Genomic DNA, 18,785 nt, shown 5'->3' on the forward strand with positions numbered 1-18,785 from the left:
AAGTTTAAACCCCCCCCCCCCTCCTTAAACACCCGCTCAGCTTCAGTAATTAGGAGGAGGAAATCCAAATGAAACCCATTCGGATTTCATCCGTTTTTAATTCATCGCTCATCCCTGCACAAGATCAGCAGGAGAGTCAGGCAACTGATACTATTTTAGAAGGCAGAAACCATATCCTTCTCCGTTTGGGTTTCCTTTAAGTGGACAAGCCTACTGGAGTAGAGGTAATGCCAACATCTTTGGAGCAGAAGGTTGCGAGTTCAATACTTGTTCTCAACAAGTAATTTAGCTGCCTATTTATTTACCTATGAGCTTCCCCAGCACATACTGGAGCTTGTTGAACCTGCAAGAACATGGTTACAAAATTGCTTTCTGATCCTGCTTAAAGGACCACTCCTGCGAAAAAGTAAGCAGTTAAAGAGAATCTGTATTGTTAAAATCACACAAAGGTAAACATACCAGTGCGTTAGGGGACATCTCCTATTACCCTCTGTCACAATTTCGCCGCTCCCCGCCGCATTAAAAGTGGTTAAAAACAGTTTTAAAAAATTTGTTTATAAACAAACAAAATGGCCACCAAAACAGGAAGTAGGTTGATGTACAGTATGTCCACACATAGAAAATACATCCATACACAAGCAGGCTGTATACAGCCTTCCTTTTGAATCTCAAGAGATCATTTGTGTGTTTCTTTCCCCCTGCATCTCTCATGCACTAAAGTTTCAGGCTGCTCTTTTCTTCCTGCAAACAGCTTTGCCCTTGTCTGTAATTCCTCACTATGTGAAAGCCCAGCCAGCTCAGAGGAGGATTTATCCAGCTTGTAAAAGATAAGAGAGAAGAGAGAAGCTGCCCTAATCTAAACAATACACAGGCAGTGTGCATAGAGGGGCCTGGAAGGGGGAGTTCATATCAGAACCACAACACTGAAGAACTTGGCAGCCTTCCAGACACAGGCCTGACAAGTCTGACAAGAGAGAGATAAGTTGATTTATTACAGAGATGGTGATAGTAGAACGTGCTGCAGTAAGCCAGAACACATTAGAATAGCTTTTGGAACTTGTAGGATGATAAAAAACAGGATGCAATTTTTGTTACGGAGTCTCTTTAAAATATGTCAGAACCGACAGGTTTAGGACTAGTCCATGTCCTCATGGGGGATTCTTAGGGTTTTGTTTGCAAAAGCATTTCCTGAGCAGTAGATTCTGAGTCTAACTGACAAAATAGTTACATAGTTACATAGTTATTTTGGTTGAAAAAAGACATACGTCCATCGAGTTCAACCAGTATAAAGTACAACACCAGCCTGCTCCCTCACATATCCCTGTTGATCCAGAGGAAGGCGAAAAAACCCTTACAAGGCATGGTCCAATTAGCCCCTAAAGGGAAAAATTCCTTCCCGACTCCAGATGGCAATCAGATAAAATCCCTGGATCAACATCATTAGGCATTACCTAGTAATTGTAGCCATGGATGTCTTGCAACGCAAGGAAAGCATCTAAGCCCCCTTTAAATGCAGGTATAGAGTTTGCCATAACGACTTCCTGTGGCAATGCATTCCACATCTTAATCACTCTTACTGTAAAGAACCCTTTCCTAAATAAATGGCTAAAACGTTTTTCCTCCAAGCGCAGATCATGTCCTCTAGTCCTTTGAGAAGGCCTAGGGACAAAAAGCTCATCCGCCAAGCTATTATATTGCCCTCTGATGTATTTATACATGTTAATTAGATCCCCTCTTTTCTCTAGACTAAATAAACCCAGTTTATCTAACCTTTCTTGGTAAGTGAGACCATCCATCCCACGTGTCAATTTTGTTGCTCATCTCTGCACCTGCTCTAAAACTGCAATATCTTTTTTGTAATGTGGTGCCCAGAACTGAATTCCATATTCCAGATGTGGCCTTACTAGAGAGTTAAACAGGGGCAATATTATGCTAGCATCTCAAGTTTTTATTTCCCTTTTAATGCATCCCAAAATTTTGTTAGCTTTAGCTGCAGCTGCTTGGCATTGAGTACGATTATTTAACTTGTTGTCGATGAGTACTCCTAAGTCCTTCTCCAAGTTTGATGTCCCCAACTGTATCCCATTTATTTTGTATGGTGCTAGACCATTAGCATGTCCAAAATGCATGACTTTACATTTTTCAACATTGAATTTCATCTGCCATGTATGTGCCCATATAGCCATCCTATCCAGATCCTGTTGCAATATGACACTATCTTCCTGAGAGTTGATAATTCTGCACAATTTTGTATCATCTGCAAAAATAGCAACATTGCTCTCTACTGCATCTACTAGGTCATTAATAAATAAATTGAAGAGCACTGGACCCAAAACAGACCCCTGTGGTACCCCACTGCTAACAGTCTCCCATTTTGAGTACGACCCATTGACCACAACTCTTTGTTTTCTGTCCATTAGCCAGTTCCCTATCCATGCACACAGACTCTTCCCCAGTCCTTGCATCCTCAACTTTTGCACCAGACTTTTGTGGGGAACAGTGTCAAAGGCCTTTGCAAAGTCCAAGTATATCACATCTACAGCATTCCCAATAGCCATATTAGCATTCACTACCTCATAAAAGCTGAGCATGTTAGTCAAACAGGACCTGTCTTTAGTAAACCCATGTTGATGCTGAGAAATAAGATTATTTTCTAGTATGAAGTCATGTATAGTATCTCTTAGTAACCCCTTGTGAGAATCCGCTCAGCTGCCTGCGCAGGCAGGCAGCCTTTTGACCATTGTTTAGGTTTGCATGCTGCAGGACTCTGGAACAGAGACCTGTCTTTCCATTGCAAGTTCTGGTCTGTCCTCTTGCTGGGGAATTTGCATACATTCGTTATGCAAATCCCCTACCTGCCTTCTTTGATGACTGGCACTATAAGAGCTTTATGTTTCCCAGAAGGCTTTGCTGGTCATTTCCCTTTCATGGTCTGTTCCTGATGGACACTCCTGAGTGTCAGCCATTCTCGTTTGTTAAAGTTATCTTAGTGTAATTCGTGGGAATGCACTAGGCAGTTTCCCTAGTGCAGTTAGGATTGCATTATTTGTATTGCCTGTTCTGTCTGTCTGTGGGGTGCTAACCAGAGCAGCGGTTGCTACTGGTAGGCCCTTCTGTTCTGTCTCCTGGGATCGCGCTAGCCACTTTTCGCTAGCGCTGTGGATCCTTCTGTTCTGTCTCATTGGATCGCGCTAGCCACTTTTCGCTAGCGCTGTGGATCCTTCTGTTCTGTTTCCCTGGATCGTGCTAGCCTCTTTTCGCTAGTACTGTGGATCCTTCTGTCCTGCTACTCTGTATTTGGATCGCACTAGCATCTTGCGCTAGCGCTGTGGATCCTTCTGTCCTGTCTGTCTGAATCGCACTTGCCCTAGCGTTAGTGGCAGTGGATTCCTCTGATCTGAATCTTGGACCTAACCTCGGCTGCGGTCGCTGCTGGTTACTCCTTCTGTTTGTCGTGTGCTTGGATCACACTGCTCTGACAGCAAGAGCAGTGGATCTTTCTGATACCTGGTTCGCACTGGCTCTGACGGTAAGAGCAGTGGTTCCTGTTTGATCGTTTCTCGTTGTCTGTCTGTTTGCGTGCGCTTGCTGGTGCCTGCGGTAAGGCAACCGTGTAGCAAGCGCGTTTGTGTGGTGTCTGTCTCATGTCGGTTAGTTAGGCGTGCTTGTCCCTGTTGTGCTTATCACGCGGGGACCGCGCACGAACGCGTGCACTGTTGCGAATGAGTGCGGGGTACGCGTTCAGTTAGCGTTTATTATTTTCCGCATCTCCTCATTGTATGATTTGCTGTGCCTTTGCTACCCTTGTGCGCTGTCCTGCTCTGTCTTGTGTCTCTATCGGCAATCGCCAATCTTGCGATTGCGTTCCCACTTTGTTTCCGCTGTTGTGTGTTCACTGTCGCTGGGTGGCGGCTAGTTTGGTGCACACACATACATCCTGTCCCTGTGCTCTTTCTCTTTAAGGGCTCTTCAGCCCCGTTAATCGGGTTCTGTACAATTCCCATCTGGCATCTGTGGCTGTGCAGCGGCGGTGTTCGCCTGCACTCCACAGCGCCATCTGCCGGTGGGAATTGCCCTCTGCGGGTGCATAGCACCTAGCCTGGGTTTCCGCAATAATACGCTTGTGGAGGAAATCCGCCGCGTCAGCGCACGTCTGGTGCGCTGACCGCGGAGACGATTCCACAATCGTTACACCCCTAAAATAGTTTGCATACAACTGATGTTAAGCTTACAGGTCTATAATTTCCTGGATCTGATTTTTTGCCCTTCTTAAATAATGGGAAAACGTGGGCTGTACGCCAATCTACTGGGACTCTGCCAGTTAAAAGAGAGTCACAAAAGATAAGATAAAGGGGTTTATCTATAACTGAACTTAATTCCCTTAGGACCCGAGGATGCATGCCATCCGGGCCAGGTGCAAGTGATTACGGAGGCTGGCTGGTATTTTACTATTTTGGCAGTTAAACTGCCATTCAGGAAGTGCTTTTCAAAAAATAAAGAAAATCCTGAGAATCCCCCATGGGGAGATGGACTAGATTAAAACCAGTTGGTTCTGTCATATTTTAACTGCTTACTTTTTTAGCAGAAGTAGTCCTTTAAGCAGGGAGAAAAGACACATCAGCTGTGAGCAGTGAGGGGGGGACATATTGGTAAACCTGCTTAGCAATGCTCAGGATCTCTAAATATGCTGTTAATATTTCTAGTTAAAGAGACACTGAAGCGAAAAAAAAATTATGATATTATGATTTGTATGTGTAGTACAGCTAAGAAATAAAACATTAAGATCAGATACATCAGTCTAATTGTTTCCAGTACAGGAAGAGTTGAGAAACTCCAGTTGTTATCTCTATGCAAACAAGCCATTAAGCTCTCCGACTAACTTAGTTGTGGAGAGGGCTGTTATCTGACTTTTATTATCTCAAGTGTTATTGTACTGTTTACTTTTCCTCTGCTAGAGGAGAGGTCATTACTTCACAGACTGCTCTGAAAGACTCATTTTGAATGCTGAGTGTTGTGTAATCTGCACATATTATAGAATAATGCAATGTTAGAGAAAACACTATATACCTGAAAATAAAAGTATGAGAATATTTTCTTTGCTGCTAATCTTCTAGTAATTATTCATAGTACACAACCAATTCACTATATCATATTTTTTTTTTTCGCTTCAGTGTCTCTTTAACATTTTTATAAAAATACTGCTTAAAGGGAAGCTCTGATGAGTTTAAAAATAAAAAATCCACTTACCTGGGGCTTCCTCCAGCCCCTGGCAGCCGCCCTGTGCCCTTGTCGCAGCTCCGGTGGCTCCCAATTGCCTCGGGTGGAGAAGCCAACCTCGCTAGGTCGTCTTCCAGGTCGGCTTCTCCTGCCCTTCAGTATGCAGTTCACTGAGTCGCACTGACATCATTCGGACTGTAATGCGCAGACGTAGAGCTACTACGCCTGCGCAGTATAGTCCGGATTACGTCAGCGCGACTACGTGAGACGCACGCTGGAACGCAAGTAGGCCACTGGTACTGGCAAGGAGCGGAGCTGCGGCAAGGCACAGGACGTCTGCCAGGGGTTGGAGAAAGCCCCAAGTAAGTGGATTTTTTTTTATTTTTATGCTCCTCGGATGTTTCCTTTAATATCTGGACCCATATGCAAATCACTTTTTCACCCAAGTTTTCTCCTAGGAGATATTTTCACAACTTGTAAATAAAATGCACTTTAAATCACCAGCAAGCAAACAAATAAATAATTTTCATAGTAGTATATCAACTACTTTTTGGTACTTTTTCAATTGCAAAAATGCTGAAAAGTTATTTTAAAAGCAAGATGAAAAATTACCTCCTAGGATAAAACCCAGGAGAGAAAGTGAATTGCATATGGGCCCTGATGCTCTTCTTATTAGGTACATGCTAGCAGGGCTATCCCAGTAGCCTACTTTTTACTATAGTGTCCTTTTAAACATTGCATGAGTAAGTAAAAAAAAAACCATGTGTTTGATATCGATTAACATGTAAATACAACCATTATAGCAAAGGGGCACAGGCTTTTCCCTGCTCTTTCCTACAGCCTATATGCCTTTCAACATTGGGAGGTGCCTTGCAAAGGGGACACCAACCTACCGTCCCCCTTCCCCTTGGTAAAAAGCACTATTATTTTTTTTTATTTCATTGTATGTAGCTGTCACTCAAAGTAGGTATCATTAATCTGACAGCTCTAAACTTCTTGACAAATTATCTCCTTATGGAGGATTCTCAATGTTTTTTTGTTGTTGTTGTTCTTTTCAAAAGCGCTTCCAGGCAAGGACCTATACAAAGATGGCAGCCAGCCTGCCTCCTCACTGCACACTGTTCTGGCAGCTGGACTGAACCACTGCCACCCAGGGAATGGTTTTGAAAATACAAGAAATCCTAAAGGGAACCTAAACTGAGAGGGATGTGGATGTTTCCTTTTAAACAATACCAGTTGCCTGGCTGTCTTGCTGATCTCTTTGGCTGCAGTGGTGGCTGCATCACACCCCTGAAACAAGCATGCAGTTAATCCAGTCTGACTTCAGTCAGAGCACCTGATCTGCATGCTTGTTGAGGGGCGGTGGCTAAAAGTATTAGAGAAACAGGATCAGGAGAGTCAGTCAACTGGCATTATTTTAAAAGGAAAAATCCATATCCTTCTCAGTTTAGGTTCCCTTTAAGATACCCCATGAGGAGATGGACTAGTACATAATACATCCAGAGCTGTGAGATCAATACCACATACTATGATGCTTATTCAATTCACTTTTCCAGCTACGCTTTCTCCTAGCACATAGTTTTTCCTCCACAGTTTAAAATAAGTTTTCAGCATTCTGCAATTGAAGAAGTACTAAAAAGTAGGTGAAAAAGTACTGTCAAAATTATTCAGAGTTGTTCTACTTGCTGGTGGGTTAAGAGGCATTGTATTGATAAGGTGTGAAAATATCCTCTAGGAGAAAACTTAGCTGAAAAAGAAATATTAACAGTACATAATAAAAACATAATGTACAGCACATTTTACTCTGGGTCAAATGGATGTCTTAAAGAGGAACTTTTATGAAAAATAGTAATGGGGAAACCAATAAATCAATACATTGCAAAGGGAGATGTTAAAAAATAAAAGAGAGATCAAGAAATGATGTATGCCATGATGAGCCTGCATGTCATCAACTTTACTACTGGCAGACAAGAGAAAAACTTGACAACACCAACTATCAATATCTATAACCACGCCCACTAACCAACGTGGTAGGCTAAAAGGTTGTTTTTTTCATAGAGATTCATATGCACAGAGGAAGATACTGGTTGCTTGGCAGTTGTTAACAGCCATTATTTCCCACAATGCAACAGGGTTCACAGAAAGGAAACTTAAAGAAGAACTTCAGCCTAAACAAACATACTGTCATTAAGTTACATTAGTTATGTTAATTAAAATAGATAGGCAATATAATATCTTACCCTCCCTGTTTTAAAAGAACAGGCACATGTTTTATTTCATGAGGGCAGCCATCTTTTTGGTTGAAAGGAGGTGACAGGGAGCATGAGACACAGTTTCAACTGTCCTGTGTGCTGTTCACCCCTCCCAGTTGCTAGGCAACGTGAATAACAACATAGGAAATCCCATCATGCTTTGCACAGCTTCAGGGAAAAAAAGCCCGGGCAGTTTTCTTTGATGGGTGGAGCTTAGCTAAAAATGCAGCTAAAAATACTGTATTTTAAGCTTTACACTTTTTTGCCATAGCAGTCCTTGAATTGAAAGGATTTCCATTTCTTAAAAGTAGAGACATTTCATTTTACTGATATTAAGCCTAACAGCAGAAAGTCACAAAGAGATAAAAGCACTGTAAGCGTATTACTTTTTTCCACCATCCTGAAGCAGAAATGGGAGGCGGTATAATTACCTTCTGCACCATTTGTTTTGAAAACAGCAAGTAGAGCTGCAAATGCTGGTGGGATTACCGTCATTCTTTGCAGGTAGTACCCTGGACCTGCAGACCAGCCTATCTGGAGACCAGTTCTTGGACAGTGTCTTCATGGCTAATCTGAACTGAAATGCTTCTCTCCAAGAGTCCCATATGCACTGTGTCACTTCTCCAAGGGACAGAAAGCAACTCCCTGCAAGATCCCTGAAGATATCCACAGAGCTGTCCATTTCTTCTTGATCCTTATACAATGTAATGTCTCTGGAAATACTATCATACACTTTACCTTGCTCTTTTTCCTCCCCTTCGACTATCAAATTTATGTAATCGGCCTCTTATTAGGAAGATTTCAGTGAACTGTTGACAATGATATACAGTAGTGCTTCTCCAGGGTGACGTCTGGGGAAAACGATTCTGCTGCACCACCACACAAAACCAATTAGAGAACTATTTTCTGCGACAGGTCAGGAATTTACATGGTTTCTCATGGAAAGATGTGCCTTTTAATTTCTTTATTAAGATGACATCCATGTCCCTTATGACTTCTCACAATGACAATCATTTGTTCAGCCCATTGGAAAGTACAATCAGCAGAATCGCATCACCGGTACACAAGCAAGGCAAGGATCCCCAAGCATTGCTCTGCATTTTCCAAATGAAATGCTTTGTAGGCTAATAATTAGAAACAATATAAGCAGATCAAAACTGTAAAAAGGACCTTTATCTGCACTTTTGCAACAAAACATAAACACACTGTAATGAAGGTGGACTTTGCAACAAACAGCTGAAGCCCCTTCCATGGTTATACATTTGGCAGTTCTTGTATTTTTCTTTTCTCTGGATTTTTTTTTTAAAAGACACATTGTCAATATCTTCTCTTAGAGACAACTGGGAATTGTAGTATGTAATAATGAGCATCCCATGTGGTGAACGTGCAAGACAATGTGTTTGAGATCCTGCTTTAATAACTTAAAGTCGTATGAAACTCAGCATTTCCTCTTTGCTCTAAAATATTATTTACAGCATAAAATCTACTATCACAATTTGTAGCGGAGCAGCAAACAGTTAAGCACAGCACATTGTTTTTCAGTAGAAAGCTCCTTGCTTTTAGTTATTCAGTGGAAAGCTGTGTTTGGATAGTGTACTGGTTAAGGGCTCTGCCTCTGACACAGGAGACCAGGGTTTGAATCTCGGCTCTGCCTGTTCAGTAAGCCAGCACCTATTCAGCAGGAGACCTTAGGCAAGTTTCCCTAAAGGGGCCCATACACTTACCGATTTTCCCGACGATATACAGCCGATTTGATCACTGTGATCAAATCGGCTGTGAAATCGTTGCGCACAAGCTGACAGAACGATCGATTTCCGTTAAAAATCGATAGTTCCCAACGATTCCCGTAGATCCGTGCAGAAGAGTTTGCTCGATTGCTGGCGGGTCGGGAGTGCGTCGATAGCGGCGTTCGAATACCCGACGACCGACGCTAGCGGCAATACATTACCTGCTCCAGCCGGCGCGAGTCCCCTGGTCTCCGCAGGCACTTCTCCACGCTGTACTCCTCCAGCTTCATTGAACTTCCTGTCCCAGCAGGAAGTTTAAACAGTAGAGCGCCTTCTACTGTTTAAACTTTCCCCGGACAGGAAGTGAAGCTTGAGGAGCTGAAAGCAGAGAAGTGACCGCGGAGACCAGGGGACTCGCGCCGGCCGGATCAGGTAATGTATGGGGGGGGGGGGGGGGTTGAGCGCCAGCTCCACAGATTGTGATCGGTTTAATGCTGAAATCGAATCACATTCTGTTTGCAGGAAAGGCAGCCATACCATCCCTCTCTGATCAGATTCGATCAGAGAGGGATCTATTTGCTGGTCGAATCTGATGGGAAATCGACCAGTGTATGGCTACCTTAACACTGCTACTGCCTATGGAGCGCGTCCTAGTGGCTGCAGCTCTGGCACTTTGAGTCCGCCAGGAGAAAAGCACGATATAAGTGTTTGTCTTTCTTTCAGTGAGCAGCTTCTGGCCACATCTGAAGAGGTAATAACATTATGTTTTGTTTACAGTCCTTTGTCAGGTACATTAAGTAAACATTAGCAAACTGCAGAAACTGAGCTGTACTGAGTTGAGAAGCAGAAAGAGTTGAGAAGTGATTACTAGATAGATTTTAATGTATAAATACAGCAGCTATGCAATAAAATGCAATGGCAGCTTTCAGAGCAGATAAACTGTACTTGGGAATTTGTTATTTGTAGACAGACAATATTACTTGCACACAAAAGCAAATATAACTGTAGTAGTAATAAAAAGTAGGATAACACATTTTATTGAATGTTATGTTAGAGTTTTATTCTACTTTAAAATGCCATCACAAGGTTAAAGCTCACTTTGAACAACTAATCAGGTCCACAGGAATGTCTCTTCACCTAATTAGATGTTTGAAGTGATCAGAGAGAAAATGCTCTGCTCTTCATTGCCGATTTCACTTCACAAAACAATCCCTCAGTGTTTTGATGAGCTTACTTTTATCATTTTGTTTTACATTAATTCTCGCTGTGAAATCTATTCTGCATCCCCACAATAAAAGTAGCAGAACAGCTAAATAAAATATATGTCTAAACTATTTATAAAGGGGTGAATGTTGGGTTCAGCCAACATTCACCATTTTAAAATTCCATCAACTTTGGAAAGTCTGACAGGTGTTGGGTTCTGCTGGCTGCGTTTTCATCTCCAGAGGTCTAACTAAAATTGTGACAAGTTGTGCAGATGCCAGCTACCTTTTCTTACAAGAAATAAACTAGTCCCAAGCTGGCAGGGAAATTAGAACAACACAGTTATCAATAATGATAAAAAGCTCTACAGGTACAATTTTAAAACCTTTATTTAACAATTAAAAATGGTCATATAAGGACAACACTTATAAGGCAATATTGCATACTAATGGGCTACCCCAATTAAGGTGTGTACTGCACAGAGAATAGCAGTCTCATAAGGCTTAAATGCTAATTAACTGATGATAAAAATCCCCTCAGTGTAACTCTCACACACAGACTCTCACTAGATCTGCATCAAATTTTCACAAACTAAACTAAATAGTGCTCACAAACAATGCATAAAACTCTTAACAAAACATGTTTCACCCATTAAACAGGCTTCATCAGGGGTAGTGCAGGTTGTGCTGTGTCCCAAAAAATATATACAATGATACACAGTGATATGAAGCCTATCACCAGCCCATGTGAGTGCTAGTGCCTAGTTAATTAATCTAGTATGTTTGAGTAAAGTAGGATGAAGGTTGAGCACCCACAACATGCCAGGGTAAGCACAGAAACAACATACAAACTCCAAATAGACAAGAGTCCTTGATGAGGGTTGAACTGTATGGTAAAAGTGCGAATACATTAGCTGCATTGTATACCATCATTTTTTACTAAAACATTCAAACTTAATAAACATTTCTAAATTGTGTACTTAGCTAAAAGTATACCTGAAGTAACATGTAACATGATGAGCTAAGCATGTGTATTCTTAGTCTCAATCCAACGTAACTACATAACGACCGCGTCACACCAATGGGCGTGACCGCGGCAGCAGCCCCAGGACCGCCTAACGCCAATTGGCGTCAAGTCCTGGGGCCGGTTTTTGCAGGAGATCGCGCACGCCGATGCGCGCGCATCTCCGCTTGGCAGTTGGAGCTCTGCTCCGCCTTTGCCGCTTGGAGACTGTTAGACGGCGAAACCGTCTATTAAGTTAGTACAGCGCTGAGATCTACAGCAGCGCAGTATTGGGGACAGCCGTGTGACACAGCTGTCCCCCCGGGGCACAAGAGAGCGATCGGCTCTCATAGGCTGAAACCTATGACAGCCGATCGCCGTGATTGGCTGGCTGTGGGGAGGGATGAAGTGGGAAACAAAATAGATAAATACAGTGGTTTGCAAAAGTATTCGGCCCCCTTGAAGTTTTCCACATTTTGTCACATTACTGCCACAAACATGAATCAATTTTATTAGAATTCTATGTGAAAGACCAATACAAAGTGGTGTACACGTGAGAAGTGGAACGAAAATCATACATGATTCCAAACATTTTTTACAAATAAATAACTGCAAAGTGGTGTATGCGTAATTATTCGGCCCCCTGAGTCAATACTTTGTAGAACCACCTTTTGCTGCAATTACAGCTGCCAGTCTTTTAGGGTATGTCTCTACCAGCTTTGCACATCTAGAGACTGAAATCCTTGCCCATTCTTCTTTGAAAAACAGTTCCAGCTCAGTCAGATTAGATGGACAGCGTTTGTAAACAGCAGTTTTCAGTTGTTGCCACAGATTCTCGATTGGATTTAAATCTGGACTTTGACTGGGCCATTCTAACACATGGATATGGTTTATTTTAAACCATTCCATTGTTGCCCTGGCTTTATGTTTAGGGTCGTCGTCCTGCTGGAAGGTGAACCTCCGCCCCAGTCTCAAGTCTTTTGCAGACTCTAAGAGGTTTTCTTCCAAGATTGCCCTGTATTTGGCTCCATCCATCTTCCCATCAACTCTGACCACCTTCCCTGTCCCTGCTGAAGAGAAGCACCCCCAGAGCATGATGCTGCTACCACCATGTTTGACAGTGGGGATGGTGTGTTCAGAGTGATGTGCAGTGTTAGTTCTCCGCCACACATAGCATTTTTCATTTTGGCCAAAAAGTTCAATTTTGGTCCCATCTGACCTGATCACCTTCTTCCACATGTTTGTTGTGTCCCCCACATGGCTTGTGGCAAACTGCAAACGGGACTTCTTATGCTTTTCTGTTAACAATGGCTTTCTTCTTGCCACTCTTCCATAAAGGCCAACTTTGTGCAGTGCATGACTATTTGTCCTATGGACAGATTGCCCCACCTGAGCTGTAGATCTCTGCAGCTCATCCAGAGTCACCATGGGCCTCTTGACTGCATTTCTGATCAGCGCTCTCCTTGTTTGGCCTGTGAGTTTAGGTGGACGGCCTTGTCTTGGTAGGTTTATAGTTGTGCCATACTCCTTCCATTTCTGAATGATCACTTGTACAGTGCTCCGTGGGATGTTCAAGGCTTTGGAAATCTTTTTGTAGCCTAAGCCTGCTTTAAATTTCTCAATAACTTTATCCCTGACCTGTCTGGTGTGTTCTTTGGACTTCATGGTGTTGTTGCTCCCAATATTCTCTTAGACAGCCTCTGAGGCCGTCACAGAGCAGCTGTATTTGTACTGACATTAGATTACACACAGGTGCATTCCATTTAGTCATTAGCACTCATCAGGCAATGTCTATGAATAATTATGCACACCCCACTTTGCAGTTATTTATTTGTCAAAAAAATGTTTGAAATCATGTATGATTTTGGTTCCACTTCTCACGTGTACACCACTTTGTATTGGTCTTTCACTTGGAATTCCAATAAAATTGATTCATGTTTGTGGCAGTAATATGACAAAATGTGGAACATGTCAAGTCAAGGGGGCCAAATACTTTTGCAAACCACTGTAAATAAGCACATTTAATGGAAAAAACCCATAAATATTTATGGGAAAAAAAACACTGGGTGGGGAGGTGGGAGGTGCCGATCAGACCCCACCAACAGAGAGCTCTGTTGGTGGGGAGAAAAGGGGAGGGGGAATCACTTGTGTGCTGTGTTGTGTGGCCCTGCAGCGAGGCCTTAAACAAAACATGGACTGGTCTTTAGGGGGGTTTAGCACTGTGGTCCTCAAGTGGTTAAATAGCACCTGAAGTATGCTTAATGTTAATGTCTCTAGTAATATTTGTTTTAAATATTAATAATTCACAAAGAGAAGATTTTCTTTACTCACACGCTTGCTCTAAACTACTATATTTTTGAGATTATGACTCTCCTTAAAGCAAACCCGAGACAAACTTTGGGTGAAAAATCAAATACTTACCTTTGGAAAGGGAAGCCTGTGGATCCTCGCTGTCCTTCCGGACCTCTGGCACTCTAGGACCCTCTGAAACATTAGGGCTACACTCCTCTTCTGGTACGAGCGTGGCTGTGCTGCACCCACGTAAGCATGCCCGTACCTGCGCAGCAGCACGGTGCTGCTCATACGGCTCTGGCTCACTGCAAGGGTGCGGACGGACTCACACAGGCACAGTATAGCACTCTTGCATCTGAAGAGGCATGCAGCTGCGATGTTCATTTCAACTAGCATTGTCGGAATTCTTTGGGGAGGCTGCGCTTTACGACGGGGGACTAGAGAACAGAGTGGGAAGCCTTTAGAGGATATAGACTTCCATCTTCTTAGGGAAGGTAGAAGACCGAGAGCCCAATATGGTGTAGTATGTATTAAACGGAAGTGGGGTGCAGTATGAAGTGTAAGTAATATACTCACAAACCCGGGTTGCCTCCGAAGCAACCACTGTTCAGGCAGGTGGGGAGAACAAGCCTGTCCCCACTCAGGATTAAGACGTCGCTCTCTGTAGATAGGAGGAAATGTTAGGGTAGATCACCCTTCCACCAAGGGTGGACTTTTGGATGCGCAAACTTTGCGCATCTTCTTAGGGAAGTATGTGTTTTTGTACCTGAGCTGATAAACGTATAACAGACACTAATAACACACAATTCAAATGAACCTCTTGGTTAAAGTGAATCTGAAGCAAAATGAAAGAGAACCCAAGGTGGGTTTGAAAAAACACAGAGGCAAGTGCTGTATACAATGAGCAGCCTCTGTGTCCTTACAGACTGTCTCCAGGCTCCCCCCGGGCTCTGCTGTCCCCCATAAAAAAAACCCTCCAGGCTAGTGACATGCAGATTGTCACTAGCTGGCTGTTCACCTAAGGCTGTCAGTCACTGGCGCTCCCTCACCCCCTCTATAGCACGCCTCCCCACCTGTTTCCCTTCCCTCTCCACGCCTCCGTAAGCTGATTGGAGAAAGCTTATAAAGGTGGGGAGGGAAGGGGCACAGGCGGAGAGCCGTGCTATACAGGAGGCGGGAGAGCGGCGGTGACTGACAGACTTAGGTAAACAGCCGGCTAGCAACAATCTGCGTGTCGATAGCCGGCGTTTTTTCTGATGGGGGACAGGGGGGAGGGGGGAGCCTGGAGACAGTCTGTAAGGACACATAGGCTGCTCATTGTATACAGCACTTGCCTCTGTGTCCTAACAGGATTTTTCAAACCCACCTCGGGTTCTCTTTAAAATAAAAAAACGGATACTTACTTAAGGAGAGGGAAGGCATTGGGTCCTATAGAGCCTTCCCGTTCCTCTCGTCATCTCCTCCTTCTCCCACAGGCTCCTCTGTTTTAAATCTTCTGCCGAGGGAGATTTTGGAGGTTTTCAGGAAGCCCGAGTGCCACCGGCGGCTCTGTACTGCACACGTGTAAGTGTGTGAGAGAGAGCGCTCGCGCATGCGCAGTGTTGAGTGGACTGTCTTCGGGAGCCCGAGTGCTCCCAAAGACTTCTGAAGACCACCTGCAGTGGAAGACTGCTAGCGGGGAAGCCTGTGGGGGAACAACAGGACAAAGAGAGCAATGAGAAGACTCTATAGTACACAGAGCCTTCCCCCTCCATAGGTAAGTATCTGTTTGTTTGTTTTTTATTATGCTTCAGACTCCCTTTAAAAAATACAGCTTTTCTTAAAGTGAACCCAAGCCAAAGCTCAGGTTAAAAACAAGATCTTACCTCAAAGAGAGGACTTCCCTCCCTTGTGGGCAGCCCTCAGTTGCAGAGTGTACCCCCCCCCCCCCTCCACATCAGCGCTGCGGAGCTCCACTTCCTTACTCACAGCCGCAATGTAGCCGCGCAAGCCCGCTCATGCGCAGTAGCATAGAGCCCGCGGCTCCGGCTCACTAATCTTCTGGAGGGGCCACGCTATGCAATGTTGGACATTTGAATTAGAATAGAGAGGGAAGTCTCAATAGTATCCTGAGGCTTCCCTCTCTTTAGGTAAGATTCGGCTCAGGTACACTTTAAATAATAGTAAAAACATTAAACTCAGGCAGTACAATAGACAGCCTTATTGAACTTCTACCACCCGACAAGAGCTAAAGACTGGAAAATGGTAATGTACAATTCACTAACATAACAAAAAGCAGCTTCAGACTGATAAATCCCCCTCCTTCTGAGTGTAAATTCAAAATTACAAATGAACTTTTGTTGCTGTTTCTCCCAAATTATTGTGAACAATGTTGCAGGGAAAACAGGTACATCAGAGCAGACAGATCTGTGTGGATTTTCCCAGACTTTATAAGTGAAATCCCTCTTAGTGGAAATCATTGTATAGCCATATGGTAACACAATTAAGGCTATGCATGTATACAAGTGATTTAACAAATAGGAATTATTTGCTATTTCGTGGAGAATAAGACAGGGACATCAGCTACTTGTGCCAAACATATTTCTTGATATGTCTGCGTCTGTCTTTTCCTTGAGTTGATCTGTTACGCAGAGGAAGAACAGCGATCTAGATTTACATTCATGTAAATAAAGAGTTATAACTGATATAAGTCAGCTCATAATTCTTACCAGCAATGCAGACTGTGAAGACATCCCCATATCTCTCTTTCCGAGATTTAAGGAATTTTAAAGGATCTTTCCTGAACTCTATAGCCAAGCCAATGAATGGAATCCAGCCAATATCCAAAGGAGGTTCTCCATCTCGCCTAAAGAAAATTACAAAATCATTGAGTGAATTACAATCACCATCATTTTTATTTGTTTTACTCAAATACAATGCATAGTGTTTTCTGCATATTTCTTTACTTTATTTTTTGTGTGTATACTATTAAAAAATTATTTTTTAAAAAAGTTGAATTTTCAAAATAGAAACAAGAAACAAGTCGTATCTCCACCTGGTTATATTTTGTGAGCAGAAGAGTTTTGCTTGACTGTTGCAGAAAAAAATGTCTCTAACATCACAAGAGCAAAGTCCCCAGACTTGAAAACTGATAATTGTACCTTGTTTTTGCTTATGGATCTTATCATTTATGTAGTGAAACAACACAAGGACTGCTTTGTGCTTAAAGGATACCAGAGCCCAAATGAATATGAGAAACGGGGGAGCAGACATGTATGGTGAGCTGTCCTGATGCTCCCTGCTCCCCCCGTTCTCCATTCTGCCCCCTCCGCTGCCTGTAATTGCCCTCCAACACCCTCTTCTGGTCAGCCGGGTCGGGCATCACTGCACCAGAGCTGGCCAGGCTGCATGCGTTCTACACAACCGCGGCTGAGAGCGCTCTGCGCAGGATGTCACGATGATGCCATGCACATGCGCAAAGTGCTTCCGTCCGTGGTTGCGTACTTTAGAATGCGTGCAGCTGGGCCAGCACAGGCGCATTGATGCCCAACCCGGCAGTGGATGTGGCAGAATGGAGAATGGGGGGAGTGGTGAGCATCAGGACAGCTCACCATACATGCCTGCTCCCCCGTTTCTCATATTCATGTGGGCTCTGGTATCCTTTAAAAAAATTACACTAAAACAAGTGTGTGGAGCTCTAATACCATGCTTTCTTGCTTGATATCTAGTATTAATGCATGGGCAAGGGGGGTTTACGTGCATCTGCATTTGAGGGACACGGCCAGAGGTTTCTGTTACGTTCGTCGTTCATGATTATCAGGCTGATCAACCACGTTGACCCTAAATTTCCAACATTTCCGGCCTGGAAAATCACGCATGCCCTTGGGGGCACCGATTTACATCCACTTCAATAAATATGATTGAATGGGATGGTCGATTGCCCACCAAGTTTACTGATGTATGGATACCTTAAGGGATCCACTGGTCATTTTTACTAATCTTTGCTATAGATTGTTCTTTTCTCCTGAAACCACTCAGCTATCCTTACGCTGCTAATAAAGTAAACAGTATACAGATAAACACTTAAATAATTTTTTTTATTTTTAGCAATTAGAACATTTTTATAGAGACTAGTCACAGTTCTACAGTTTCTCTGAACATGCCTCATCGCAGCCTGTGCTCTTGGCAGACACTTAGCATGTCAAAGGAAAGTACGTGCCATGATAATGTAATTAGACTCAACCGAGCTAATAGGCATTCAGAGGAGTGTATCACTTTAACAGGAGCTATTCCACTGGGCTCACTCTGTATGTTTCTCTACCACAGTCTATTGCAGGAGGAAATACAATTAACTCTGTGGATTGCTTTTATCCGATTATATAACAGTTTATATAATATGTCCAAAATTTAAAGAGGAAATGCATCTAAAGGGTTGTAGGTGACCTATTTATCTATATATTTATCTTTCTATGACAAAGTATGGGCTATATTCCCTAAACCCCGGTAAACTTTGCATGTGAGGAAGCACAAGTAAAACGTAACCGCCTTTACGCAAATTGCTAACGCTTATGAAATTTGTGTAACAGGCATTATGCCTGCAACAACTACATTGCCTGTTAGAAAAGCAACATAAACATTGCGTATTTAACATAAGTTACACAAATCAGGTAAAGCATTAATCCCAGTGCATTGCCATTACATATAGAGTTTATTGTATTTTGGTGAATATGGCCCAATTTGTGTACAAATGAAGCTGCAATAATGGTTATATATGACAGGCATGTCTTGTCATTCAATCATTTTTACAAGCAATCGTGCAAGATTGCTGCTACACACAGCTATTCTGGACTGATGTGCGATCACTAATGAGACCCATACAGTGATCAAACAACAGTCTGGCTGGAACTCTGATGATCTGACCATTGACGTTTGTAAGGACAAGGTTTTATAGCCCTCCCCCTCAGTGCTACACAGGCGCATTTGAATGAAAGATCAGCCATGCTCGTTGTATCCCTGGGTATATCCACAACAGCCAAAAACTCTTATCTAGGAAATTCGGACAACCTAGGTGAGATCGTTCAAATCAAATTTTCCTCTCTGTTTGCAGATCAGA

General features: G+C 43.1%; 1 protein-coding gene across 2 annotated transcripts in view; it reads right to left on the reverse strand.

Moving 5' to 3' along the window:
• Nucleotides 1–18,785, reverse strand: part of CYP7B1 (cytochrome P450 family 7 subfamily B member 1) — a 263,377-nt gene that overhangs the window by 100,151 nt on the left and 144,441 nt on the right. For both annotated transcript variants that reach the window (XM_068234795.1, XM_068234794.1), the window contains exon 2: nt 16,402–16,538. In XM_068234795.1, coding sequence (XP_068090896.1) covers nt 16,402–16,538 — 137 coding nt within the window. The remainder of the gene's footprint in view (nt 1–16,401; nt 16,539–18,785) is intronic.

This window comes from Hyperolius riggenbachi, chromosome 5, assembly GCF_040937935.1.
Source record: "Hyperolius riggenbachi isolate aHypRig1 chromosome 5, aHypRig1.pri, whole genome shotgun sequence".
In the NCBI taxonomy this organism is placed as follows: domain Eukaryota; kingdom Metazoa; phylum Chordata; class Amphibia; order Anura; family Hyperoliidae; genus Hyperolius; species Hyperolius riggenbachi.